The sequence below is a fragment of the Rattus norvegicus genome, chromosome 17, assembly GCF_036323735.1.
Source record: "Rattus norvegicus strain BN/NHsdMcwi chromosome 17, GRCr8, whole genome shotgun sequence".
Classification (NCBI taxonomy): domain Eukaryota; kingdom Metazoa; phylum Chordata; class Mammalia; order Rodentia; family Muridae; genus Rattus; species Rattus norvegicus.
Genome location: NC_086035.1, coordinates 86,463,310 through 86,476,488, shown reverse-complemented (window position 1 = coordinate 86,476,488; position 13,179 = coordinate 86,463,310). Strand labels below are relative to the sequence as shown.

The window sequence follows — 13,179 nt, the reverse complement described above, 5'->3', positions numbered from 1 at the left end:
TACCTTTCGGAGGCCTGTGTAATGGCAGGCGCATAGGCTAAAGGGAGTGAAGTCACCCAGGAAGTTGAATGAGCTTCCAATGTCCAAGTGCTGCTCAAGTTAATCCATTTCAGGAAAGCTGGTGAGTGCGTGCTGACCTTCTTATGCACCAAAATGACGCCTTCCCACAGAAGAAAGTTGAGGTGCAAGAGACGCTGTTGGGAACATTGATTACCAGTTGCCTCTGAGTCGGGATCTCAGACATGAAAGTCTGATTCACCCACCATTTATCCATCCAGCTCCATGTATATTCCCTGAACTAGACTTCTCCAGAGTGTACTCAGGGCCTTTCCTCTGACCCCTCCAAATCAGAATGCAAATGCTGTAAGCCCTGCCCCATTTCTTCAGACCCCATTTTTCTACCTTTCGCTTTGACACTTTTACAGCCCTTCTCTTTAAGCCTCCGAGCCACCAACTGCCACCAGCCTTGCCTGACAGTGTTGGGACCAGCATCAGCCTCCACATTGTCCTACCAGAAGGACAGTGTCCTGGAGTCACGATCACTGTCTAGGGCATCATTAATACATTCAAATCCCCGTCTTCCTAAGAAACCCATTGCTTGTTTGTTTGGGTTTGTTTTTGCTTTTTGCAGCCAAGAACCCTTCAGAGTGCCTTCCTTCCTATAGGAAGGACAAACGTTTAGAGGGGTTTAGTGTTTTGATTGACATCAGCAATCGAGAAAATAGCATAGGGACCAAGTGCAAAACAACAAAGAAAAAAATGCAGGTTTTCACAGTCACGCATCAGACCCACCCCTGCCACTTCCTGTGGCATGAAGGAAATGGGAGTCTGTGTTTCTTCCTTTGAAGCTTGTACCTTCACACGGGGTAGCCCAGGCTGACCTCAAACCTGCCATGCTCCTCCTCCAGACACCCACGTGACTCTGCTTTTGCTCCTAAGCCCTGTTTGAGCTTCTCACTCTCCTGTAACCCACGAAGCCATCTTCTTCCTGAGGCAAGGTCTCAACTGTCATGTTCAGGCCCCATCCTTATATAATTTATGTTTAAACTCAATCCCTAGAAGACAGAGAAGAATGACTGTGTGGACATCCGCATCATCCTCGAGGTGCTCCAAAATGTAAATCGTGTCTGTTAATTCAACAGTTGCTTACCTCTGTTGTCCTCGAAGTGGGATCAGTGGAGTTCTGCTTTGAGGGTCTGGAAGGAGAGAGGGAGACAGAATGAGGACTGAGTGTCCCTAAGGGACACATAGCCTGAAGGACTGGTCCCCTGTATTCCTCCTGTGCCCCCCCCCCAAGCCCTGTGTGAGGGAGAAGAGCCTGGGTGGGAGCTGGGAGGAAGGGAGACTGCTGAGGGAGTGAGGACAACCCGAGGAAAGAGATGATGGTGGGAGCAGAGGGTAGGCCATTCCTGTGCTCGTGGGCTTCCTTATGGTTCCATGGCAAACTCCAGACATCCTCACGAGGATGGTGATAACCAGTGCTATCTACGTTGTGTTTTCTAGATCAATGAACTGAGCCATGTTCAAATCCCTGTCATGTTGATGCCTGATGACTTCAAAGCCTACTCAAAGATAAAGGTGGACAACCACCTTTTCAACAAGTAAGTACGGCGCAGCCTCTCTGGAGACCCCTTGGCTGGGCAGAGTAGGACTTTTTGTGACTTTTCTGTAATCACACAGGCTTTTCAATGGGTGGGAGTAAAGTTTTGCCCATGAAGTTGATCCTCTGGTAAACACAGCCGTCTGTCATAGGCGGACAAGCAGCACCAGGCTCCCTTTGCCTTATGGTGCACTGCTCCCTTTGAGCATCTTTAGATTAAAAGCTACGTCCCTGTTACTATTTAAATGTTTGGAGCTCAGATTGTTTGAGCAGTTATGGACTCCTGCTCTTGTACACAAAACTTTAAAAAACAGTGGCTTTATGGACAGAAATGACTACATTATAAGACAATAAATAATTAAGGTGTGCTATTAATAAACATAGCTGGATGTCATGTTTAGATGTCAGTAATGATCGTCATGTGAAGGCGTTGATAAGAAAGTTGATTAGTGGGCTGGAGAGGTGGCTCAGCAGTTTAGAGCACTGACTGCTCTTCCAGAGGTCCTGAGTTCAATTCCCAGCAACCACATGGTGGCTCACAGCCATCTGTAATGGGATCTGATGCCCTCTTCTGGTGTGTCTGAAGACAGTGACAGTGTATTCATATATATAAATAGATAAATCTTTAAAAAAAAAAGTCAATTAGTCAATTCATCCAAAATTTAGAGCTATAGCATGGCCCTTCCTCCTCAGGGCCTACAAGCAGGACAGTAGCTGAACGCTGACACATACACAAATGACTGTCACTCCTGTAGAGAGAACAGTAATAGAGGGGTGTGAGAGCACAGAGGAGGGGCAGTCGAGCCTTAGTAACCTCCCATATACAGATGAGCGTGAAATTTCCTCTTCTCTTTGTTGTAGTACTAGGGATTGAACCTAGGGACTCACACACACGCTAGGTGAGTGCTTGACCGCAGAGCTACCTCCCATCCCCCCATTGCAGTGTCTAACCCCGCTTTGGTTCTGACGTGAAGTTAGGAGTCCCCCTAATCATGTGTAGAGGTTGACTTGGTGAGTGTATAAAGTGAGGGCAGGCCCACTCAGCGGTGTGGGTGAGGGGAGGTCTTTATTGTAGATATGAGGGAGAGTGCAGCCAGAGACATCTGGAAGAGTCCAGAGCAGAGAGAGGACTAGAACCCTGAACATGGTCAGCAGACTGAACTGGACCATGAGAGGCGGGCAGGGAAGAGTGCGAAAGACAAAGAGGAAGCCAAGAGAGCACAGAGAGAGGGTTGGACAGAAGGACCAAGAGAGAGGCAAGAGAGAGTGGGCCAAGAGAACACAGGGCTAAAAGGACTGGGTTATATAGGAATGGACGTGGGGGAGGGGGGGAAGCCTGGAAAAGTTTAGGGTAGGGGTGGGGTGAGAGGAGCTCAGCCCTGGTGCCTGGCCTCTGGTATGCTAATTGGCACCACAGCTAGCCATTTGGCCTGCGTTTCTCTTGGACCTGACAGTGAGGAAACAGTCTCCGTGTGAATTTAGAAAGTGGGTCTTGGGTGTGAGGCAAGCCTTGCTTGACAGCTGCTTCCACAGTGAGCTAGCTTGCTGCTGCCTGTCCTTCCTCACTGCCCTCTCCTCTGCTCTTCACCACGTGCTTCTGTCTTGTCCCTCCCCACCCCTCTTCTTGGGGGAATGGCTGGTGTTCACAGCCAGTATTAGGGGGTTCCACAGTCCCACTATGAGAACAGACAGCGTTTTCAATCCGTCCCTCTGTCTGTCAGATCTGGTTGGGTTGTACCTGGTGCTGTGGAATGCTCTGTGCTTGCGGTGGGCAGTGAGTTCTCACTATTTCACCTGCTACACGCAGGTCCAGGTCGGGCAGAGTGAAGCCTGTTAGTCTCCTGTCTGTCTGTCTGTCTGTCTGTCTGAGCCTCACTGAACAATGTGCCCCTTGCAGGGAAAACATGCCGAGCCATTTCAAGTTTAAGGAATACTGCCCGATGGTCTTCCGGAATCTTCGGGAGAGGTTTGGAATCGACGACCAAGATTTCCAGGTGAGCTGCTTCTGCGAGGTGGGTTTGCTCTGTCAAATCGGACTTGTTTTTCTGTCCTCACGAGCATCCTTCGAGTGCTCAAGTTTCCGTGTTCCTTCAGAAGTCGGACATTCCCTAAGTAAAGGGACCTGCCTGGTGTGATTTCGGTGAGATGTCTGTAGGGAAAGAAGACAGCACTTAAGAGTGAGTGCGTGCTCTCACGTCTAGATGCACGTCCTTGCCAGCGTGTCATCACCCGTGCAAGCATGTTTTTCTGTTTTGGCAGAGGCCACTTAGGAATCTCAGGCGGGGATTGGGTTCTTGATAATTTTCAGGGTTGTAAGCAGGCAAACTCTGTCTCCTGCCCCAGCTTTCTTGTCAGGCAGTGCTTGTGTCTCACGGTGCTGGGGTGTAGAGTAGCTATAGCCCTCCCATCTAGAACCTACCAACCTGCACAGTCCGTATGCCTCCTTCTCACGGACTGCATACTGATGCACTCTGGTTTCTCTCTCTGTACTTGGCATAGTCTCCATTTTGACTTTGAAATACGATATAACCTTTTAAGTGTCTGCTGCTCCCTGATCAGTCTCCTAAAAGAAGGCCCGCTTTCTTAATACTTTTACGCCGCTGTGATAAGATACCATGACCAAGGTAGCTTACAAAAGAAAATGTTTATTCGGTGCATATGGTTTCAGAGGTTGTGTCCATGACCGTCATGGTGGGGGAACGTGGCGGCAGACAGGCATGGTGCTGGAGCGGTAGCTGAGAGAGCACATCTTAAGACGTGTGCATGAAGCAGGGAGAGCTCACTGAAAATGGTGTGGGCTTTGAAACCTCAAAGCCTGCCTCTCAAGGCATACCTTTTCCTAATCTTTCCCAAATAGTTCCAACACTGACAACCAACTATTCAAATATATGAGTCTGCAGGGCCATTCTCACTCAAACCTCCACACCTGCCAGTGGCTCCCTGAGCTTCATAGAGACAGCATATCAATAAGTACTAAAGGCTTTTCTGTTTGTTTGCTTGTTTGCTTGTTTTAAGGCAGCAATCTGAGTACTGACTTGTCTTAAGTCTTCTCAGATGTATAAGCACTCTCTCTAACTTGCCCTAAATGTAAAACCTGCATCAGTGCCACCCCAGGCAACCTTACAAGTGCCACATGGACACAGCTTGCTCTACGGTTTCTCTTGAAGGATAGGCTCGCTCAGTCAGACAAGCTGTACTTGTTTAGCCTGCCTTCCTAAAGATTAGGCTCCCATCCCCACCCACCTCTGTTCTCCTTTCCAAGAATTTCTGCTGTGCTCCATCAGGCCTGAGACCACTGCCCAGGTGACCAGTGGCTCTCCACATGCTCGGGTTCTGACATGAAGGTCTGGGCTCAGGGAAGGCTCAGGGGTAGAGGACACAACATGTGGAAGCTGGGTATTCCTTCCCTCAAACGGCTCTGACGTCAGCACCAGGTTTGGACTTCATTGATAAAACAGAACCCTAGGTCACAATTGTGGGCACGGTGTTCATGGTTGCAAGTGTGAGCGTTTTCTACAGAATAATTCCTGGAATGAAGAAAAAGAGATTTGTGTGAAGTAAAAAGGGATGTGTAGCCTGAGAACTGTTACCACATTTGAACAGGCCACAGGTTCTTTGAAATCTCTGCCTGACCCTGGAGTGTGTCCCTCCTGCATCCCGCCTCTCCCCATTTTGATTAAAAAATAGCCAGGCCCCTGTGGGACGGCTCAGGCATCAAGGAGCCTGCTACACAAACGTGAGGACTCGGATTGGATCATCGTGGTGAATCAGGACATGAGCTGGTGGACACAGGCAGGTCTCTGGAGGTCGCTGGCTGGCCAGTCAGTCAATGAGCTGGGGTTCATGAGGAACCCTGTTTCCAAACAGGGCGGGAAGCAATGGAGGATGTGATTCCTATGTCATATCAAACACATGTATCTACACATATATACCCCAGTACAGACATGCCATACGCATGCATCTACATATAACACACGTGTAACACACAAAGAACAGCAGTAATAATTATGAAAATTAATGGCATTTTACAGAACCTTCATATGTTTCTTGATCGATTACAGAGTTGAAATCTTTACATTTCTCCCCATCAGTTTATATTGAAGAGATTGGAAAATGATTCCGTTTTGTTGTGGCAGAGAAAAGTGGTTTTTAAAGTTTCCTAAAATGATGGTTGTGTTGTTGAAATACTAAGGTACCACTCTGTCCCCCTAAACATACCACCATGTAAGTTGATAGTTACATATGTGCAAATCATAACGTGCAGACTTAGGAAGGAAAGGAGGGGAGTAGAGAGTGATTCATCAATAACTAAGAACTAACTGGCAAGTCTCTCCAACACTGAGCAGGAGACCAGAATGCAGGAAGTCGGTCTGAGTGTCATTAATCATCAGAACACCTCTTTCCTCCAGCTCTGCTTGCTGAAAGCCATTGTTGCTTTCTCTGTGGTAACTGTATCTCTATTTCAAATGTTTTTCACTGAGAGCTCAGAACGCCTCAGTGAACCAGAGCTGGGCTTTTCTCCCCAGGCGTACTCTTTTCCTAGAACCCTTCTGCCCTAAAGCTTCCTCAGCACACTGGGGTCTGCTCAATGGTAGATCACTTACCCAGCATGCATAGATTCGTGGGTTCCATCCCCAAACCAGAAGTCTGAGCCAAAGACACCATGGTAAACTGAGGTTGAATCCAGTTGGCTAAAGGGTCTGGCACAAAGGCAAGTCGATGTGACACCCTGGCTCTCTACTTGAACCTGGTAGGCTCCCGTGTAAATCATAAAGTGGCCCAGGATCCAGGGCAACCCGTCAGCTCAGCCACCACCGAGCCCTGTGTAACAGAACGTGCCAGGCAGCCCTGGAACACCCCATAGCTGTGATTTTGCTAGGCGGCCTCCTGCCCCTCCTGAGTGCAGCGTCATGAAGACTGTGTTGAAAGAGGACATCTAAACTGTGGTTAGAGTATATGCTTAACACGTGAAGCACTGGTCCCCATCCCTTGTACCAAAAACGGAGAAAAGCTTTAAAAAGATGGCAGGGGCCATCCTTGTGAGTCTAAAGTATCCTTCCAGGGAAAAGTTGGGCCAACAAAGGAAGCTCCCATCACCCTGGGGAGTGGCTGTTGTCTGGCTGTGCTTATTCTGAAGCACTTGTATTTTAGACAACTGACCTTAAGTCTGCGTGGGGATAAAGCCCGGGATCATCCGATTAATTGTGTATTTGTGTCTTTCCTTTAACTCAAAAGGGTACCTGTCTCACCTTGTTCCTTCAGCCTTGTTTAGCGGAGGCTTCTTTGGTCATTGTAGGAGGAGGTAATTAGCCAGCCGAACTGAGCTCTGTCTGTGAACTTACACGTCCTGAATGAGATCGAAAACACTGCTCACAGCCAGCAAGCATGTGCCTTTGCTGTGGTATTGATTTCATGGGTGCATGGATGTCTTTAACTCCCCCACCACCCCCTTGCTGTTAAAGACAAATCTAAACAAAAGTTCCATTATAGGATATTTAGCTCTAATTACCAATACCACCCATGACAGCTACTTTTTGTTGCTGTGACCAAATGCCTGAGAAAAATAATGTAAGAAGATGGATTTTGTCAGGTTCATGGTTTCAGAAGTTATAAGCCCAGGATGCTTTGGGGCTGGGTTAAGGCAGGATATCATGGTTATAGAAGTGTGTGACCGAGAAAGTGACTAGTTTGGAGACAGCCAGGGAGCAGAGAGAGGAAGGGACCAGAGGAGAGGAGAGAAAAGGAGAAAGGAAGAAGGAAGGGAAGGGGGGGGGAGCCTTTTCAAAGGCACGCCCCTCGTGATCTTTCATCAACCTGGTCTAGTCTCCTAGCTTCTGTCATCCCCCAGTAAAGCCATTGGATTATATGTCCACCAGTGGATTAATCCACCGCTTAACTTGAACTCTCACAATCCCATCACCCCCCAGGAGCTCCTCCAGCTAGGGACCAAACCTTCCAAACTTCACACCCACCTAACACCTAACATACATATGCTGACGTGTATGTCTGTGCATGTGTGTGTGTGCATACGTGTATATGGGCATGTACCTGCATGCATGCCTGGTGATTTCAGACTCAGTCTGAGTTTAGTGGCTTAATATTTTTTAATTATATAATAGGTTTGTGATGTACTCAGACTGAGTTCCGTTTTTCTGGTTATTGTTGGTCCACGTGGTCCCCATCCCTGCTTCTTTTAAGATGCTTTTAAGGATTAATACTACTATGTAAGGTTCCACCACTGCCTTCTCCATATCTCTAATACTGTAAGCCCTAGCCCCCTTTTACTCTGATTTCACTCAAGCTGATTGAACTCTGTGTGTATCTATTCATGCTGTCTTTCAGAGTCTATGCTAAACATTCCAGGTATCTTCCTTACCTCCTAAGTGCTGGAATACAGTCGTGTGCCACCATGCCCAGTTCTGTGTGCTCGGGGTGGAACCCAGAGCTTCATGCTTTTAGGCAAGCATTTCGCCAACTGAGCTGCAGCCCCATATTTGATGCCCAAAGGCCTAGCTAGATGTTCTTGGGAGTACAGATAAAGAGTAAAGCGGTGAATCATACTAGACTCTAGTAAATGCTAAGATGATACGTTAGTTTTGAGAAAGTCGCAGCCCCCTTGCTGGCCTTGCAGGGTATCAGCCCTCTTAAAGTCAGATAGAGGCTTCAGGTTGCTGTGGGTATCCAGAGGAGACGACCCACCAAACCAAGACGTTGCCCAGGATGGAGCCTGTACTGTTCAACCTAAATACAGGGCGCCGTTGAAACGGAGCCCTCTCGTTCGTTGTGCTGGATAATACCAGGTTTTGTTTGCCCCCACTGCGCCTCCTGAATTAGAATCCCTCATTATTTGCGTTTGGTGCCCTTTCTTCATATCTGCAACAGAGTTCTAATTTTAAGAATAATTCATCTTAAAAGCTAGCATTTGAAACTTCTGGTGTTCTTGTTTTAAGTTTCGGGCTCTAACTTGAAGACCTTCCCGGTTCACCACGTTTTAGGGAGTAGGGGACTCTGCTAGGACATCTGTCGAATAAAGATGTTTGCAGGGCAGATTTCTCAAGATGACTTGAAGCTGTATGAAGGAAGGAGCTACAGTCTTGCATATACTGCCTACTTTCCCTCTGAGAGCTCTGGAGGGAAGGGAGGGGGTCAGGGGCGTCCCTGCAGCACAAAACAACTGGGTACAGAGGGAGCTGAGGGAGAGACACAGATGGGGAAGCAGCCAGATGTACAGTCAGTGTAATAACAAGTCTGAAGGCCTCACCTAATTCCGCAGCCTGCAAGCAGTTTTGTGGATTTTGTGCAGGGGAGGAGACATATATGAAGTCTACTTTTGCTTTTTCGTGGGTATATATGTATATGGTTTAAATGCATATGTGCATGTATGTATCTATGTTTGCATATGTGCATGCAAACTGATGTCTGCTATCTTTTTTAATTGCTATCCACTCTACACATGGCCTCTCACTGAATCTGGAACTCACTGGTATCCCCAGGAACCCCTGTCTCTGTCTCTTGGATGCTGAGACTATAGTGGCCGACCATACCTATCTGACTTTATGTGGATATCTGTAGATCCTAACTTGGATGGCAGGTACTTTGCTATGAGCTATTTCCCAGACCCTGAAATCTGGGAGTGGGGGTGGTAAATAAGTTTTAAAAGGGTTATTTTTACTTGTGTTTATGTGTGTATGCCACATGAGTGTGGGTACCCACAGAGGCCAGAAGAGGACATCAGGTGCTCCCTTGTGATCTGCCCTACATGAATAGGAACGGCAGCAGGACTTTGAACCACTGAGCCATCTCTCCAGACCTCCCCTTTCTCCCATACATGACTTTTTTAAGATAGCGGGATGGTTATGTAGGGAAGGTCTGCAAGAGAGAGAAGTAAACAAGAGAGTAGGGCATAGCTCGGTGTGTAGAGAACTGAGTCATTTGTCACTGACAGAGGACAGCTGCACAAAACTGTGAGAGAGTCAAACAGAAAAGTCAGGGCCAGGGGTCAGTGAAAACAAAGAGAGACACCAAAGAGGAGCTGGCGTCTGCGCAGCTGAGAGAACTGATGGTGTGAGTCACAGAAGGAGATTGGGAGTTTAATGCAAGAAGAGAAGGGAAGGGAAAGTTGAGTTTCTGACCTGTGGCTTGGAGACCATGAAGTGCTGACAAGACTGTTGACCACTCAGTTGAGTGCCCTAGGTGGTACTCAGAGGAATCCAGCGAGAGGTCCAGCTCTAGGAAGTCCTTGAGGGAGCCTTCCTACATTCTATCTCTCCACAGTCATACTGACAGTGTCCTCACCAGTGTATGCTTAGTCTGTGCACTGTCTCAACTTTTGTCTCTTCCCCACTGGGCGGTTGGTGTCTTAGTTAAGCTTTTATTGCTGTGAAGAGACAACAGGACCAAGGCAACTCTTACGAAGGCAGACATTCAGTTGGGCTGGCTTATAGTTTCAGAGGTTCGGTCCATTGTGGTGGGAAGCCTGGCAGTGTCCAGGCAAATACTGTACCACAGAAGCTAAGAGTTCTACATGTTGATCATCCGCCAGGAGGAGACTGTCTCCCACAGGTAGCCAGAAGGAGGGTCTCTTCTGCCCTGGGTTAAGCATTAGCACAGAGCCCCAAAGTCCACCTGTACAGTAACACACTTCCCAACAAGGGCATACCTAGTAATGCCACTTCCCATGGGCAAGCATATTCAAACCACCACAGTTGTTGGGTTTGCCCAGCTCACTCTAGAAGTTTACTCTTGCTGGATAAACCTTCTGCATCCCAAGTGGCCCTGGGCAGTTACTCCATCTTGTGCATGGAGGCACTTGGGCTAAAACACACTGGAGTTCCATTTCAGCCTTGTGAGAGAGCAGGATGCACTGCACAGCCAATCTGCCTCTGATTTCTTGAATGTTTTTCTTGCTGAAAGCTGAGAAGATGATTCACCCCACCACAGTGTCCCTGTCCCCACTTCAAGCGTCAGTGGTTTCCTGCTGGCCCTGTGTTTCCAGCCCTGAACCTGCTGCACCTCACTGTAGCCAAGGCTAATCCTTAGTCAGCAGTCCTTAGCCCTGGGTGTGAGGAAAACACAGTGTTTCCATTTCATGAGCCTTGGAGACTAGCGTCTGATATTGGAGCTCCAAAGAGTCTAAAATGCTGTTCTCATAATGTTCTGTGAGACCCCTGTACCACTCTCTGGTTTGTTACTGATCATTGCTGTCTTCTTCTTTTCTGATAGTTGTTTCATTATTGATAAGCATTAAATGTTTTGCTCCCCTCTAAAACGGAAGCCATTCTGTGCTTAGGGTCACAGCTCCCACTTCCTGTTGATAAGAGCTTAACGTGGGGCTTTGAGCCCAGTGCAACTTTAATGACTCCACAGTGATGGTCAAGTTAGCATGTTGGTCTTTAATGGTCTGATGATGTCAGCCCAAGCCCAGCTGTGCTCACTCCCGTAAGTCCAAGGGAAACCCAGAATTCAGCTCTCTGGGTGATGGTGACCCTTTTCTCCTGGGCTCTGTGATTTGAGGCATGCAGTCAGAATCCTGTTGTCAGCAGCAGGCTTGAGACTGGTTTCTAGACTGCTGGTCGGTGACACAGGTAGCCCACGTTGTGGAAGAATGTTTCATGTGAGTCTGGATGAGCCCTGAGTCTTCCGTGGCTGATGCTATGGCCAAGGTCAACCACCACAGCGGGTCTCAGTGTCATCTGTGACAAGGGGATGGGATGGGGCAACAAGCTTTCCAGGTTCTCTCAGGTAAGCCCCTCCAGCTTCACTCTGTTTCCCGCCTGTCATGTCCTCCACTCGCTCCTGCTGCCATGACGTCCTGTCCAAGCCGTGTGACTAAGCAGTATAGACTTAGCACTCCTAAGCCACGAGCCCAGATAAACCCTTCCTGCTTACGTTGTTTGGTCCCAGTGACTTAGAGTAACTTATGCAGGTTCTTGTACATGAGATTGATAGATTCTCCTAGGAAGCTAATTGCTTTCCCACATTTGAGCTTGGCAGAGTTGATTTTTTTTTTCCAAGTATTCTTCCTTTTGACTAACATTTTTTTAAAAGCTCCATATATGATTTAAACGAAAATAAAACTTTTGTTTGTTTGTTCGTTTATGTATGAGTTATGATAAGGAGTGGGCTGAGGCGCCCCAACACATGCATGGAAGTGTGCAAATGTCAGATGTCGGTGTCAACGAGTGTGTCAGTGTCAGAGGACAACTCATGTCCTCAGGCTTGGTGGCCCTGAGCCATCCCGCTGGCCCTTCACGCGTGACTTTTGCCAGAACGTGCAAGCTACAAACAAAACGAAAACTAACAAAAATATATGGAAATATGAGGTTAGGTCAAGGGAGTTAAGTGTGAAAAGGGCTTGGCGTTTTCAGCAGAGGTGCTGGGGGAAGTAACAGTTACTAACGCAGGATGTTCTATGGGAACTATAAAGGATAGGTGATTAGAATGAAGCTAATTAAATTGGCCTTTAGGATTTCTCCCCTTTTGGAGGCTCTACTAATCCTGGGCCTCCCACTGTGGAAATAAACATCTTCCATGCCCACTGCTAGAGGAGGAGGGTGGGAAGGGGGGCACTGTTAATCCTGTTCTGAAAGGAAATGATAGTAGCTTTCCAATTATAAATGCAAGAAGACCATCGCAGGGGGACCCATCATTATCTTGCTTTATTTCCTGTTGAGGGCTGTGGAACAGCAGAGCTTCAAACACAGCTGCTGTTGAGGCTTGAGGCAGGATATCAGATGTTCTAAGACATCTATAGAAAATCAAGCTTAAGTACCAATTTGTACCATTGGTTTTAAAAAGGATGAGATCCTTAAATTGTCTTACCTACCCATCACTGTAGCTTTGTCTTAGAATTGCAAATACCCTCAGCTACCCAGCGAGCCCATAATGGGCCTTAGAAGCCACATCTGCTGCCTGAGGTGTGTTCCAGGCTCAGTTACAGCTCATCCCAAGGGGCCCTTGGAATGAGCAGAGGTCCCTTGTGGTGTCCCCTGAGGCAGCCTGGGGCAGCCTGATGTCTGCAGCTTGCATAGCTGTGCAGTCAGTGGCCTCATACAGGGGTACCTGTGTTTCTGTGCCGATGGCAGCGCCTGTTCACTCTGTAGAATGTCCAGAGCAGGCAAAGGTACCACGACAAGAAACCCTCAGAAGGGGACGGAGAAGGAACCACAGCAGAAATGTGGGTGGATTGCCAGAATGCAAAAGGCTATGGCAGCGCCTGCATGGCTATGCAAGTACACGGAGTCGTCTGAGCTGCACACTTTAGGTGAACCACGGTGCAGTCTGTGAGTGGTCTCCAAGGAAAGCCACTGAAAAGGAATGTTTAGGAACAGGCAGGACCGCTCAGTGGGTAAGGACACATGGTGCCAAGCCTGTTGATCCAATTTCAACTTGTAAAACCCACAAGTAGAAAAGAACAATTACCTCAGATGATCCTCTGACCCACACAGGGCCTTACATATATGCACACAGATAGATATATGTTTACTTAAAAAGAGAATGTTTAGGGGTACAGGGGATGTGCCCCAGTAGGAGTAGAATTTACCATGAAAGAATGAAGATCTAGTTCAGATTCCAGGCAG

The 13,179-nt window shown here is 47.8% G+C and overlaps 1 protein-coding gene across 3 annotated transcripts in view; it reads left to right on the top strand.

The window, feature by feature from the left end:
- Pip4k2a (phosphatidylinositol-5-phosphate 4-kinase type 2 alpha) overlaps positions 1–13,179 on the top strand; it is a 171,518-nt gene that overhangs the window by 100,109 nt on the left and 58,230 nt on the right. For all 3 annotated transcript variants that reach the window (XM_039095306.2, NM_053926.2, XM_039095304.2), the window contains 2 exon segments: positions 1,504–1,601; positions 3,498–3,594. In XM_039095306.2, coding sequence (XP_038951234.1) covers positions 1,504–1,601; positions 3,498–3,594 — 195 coding nt within the window.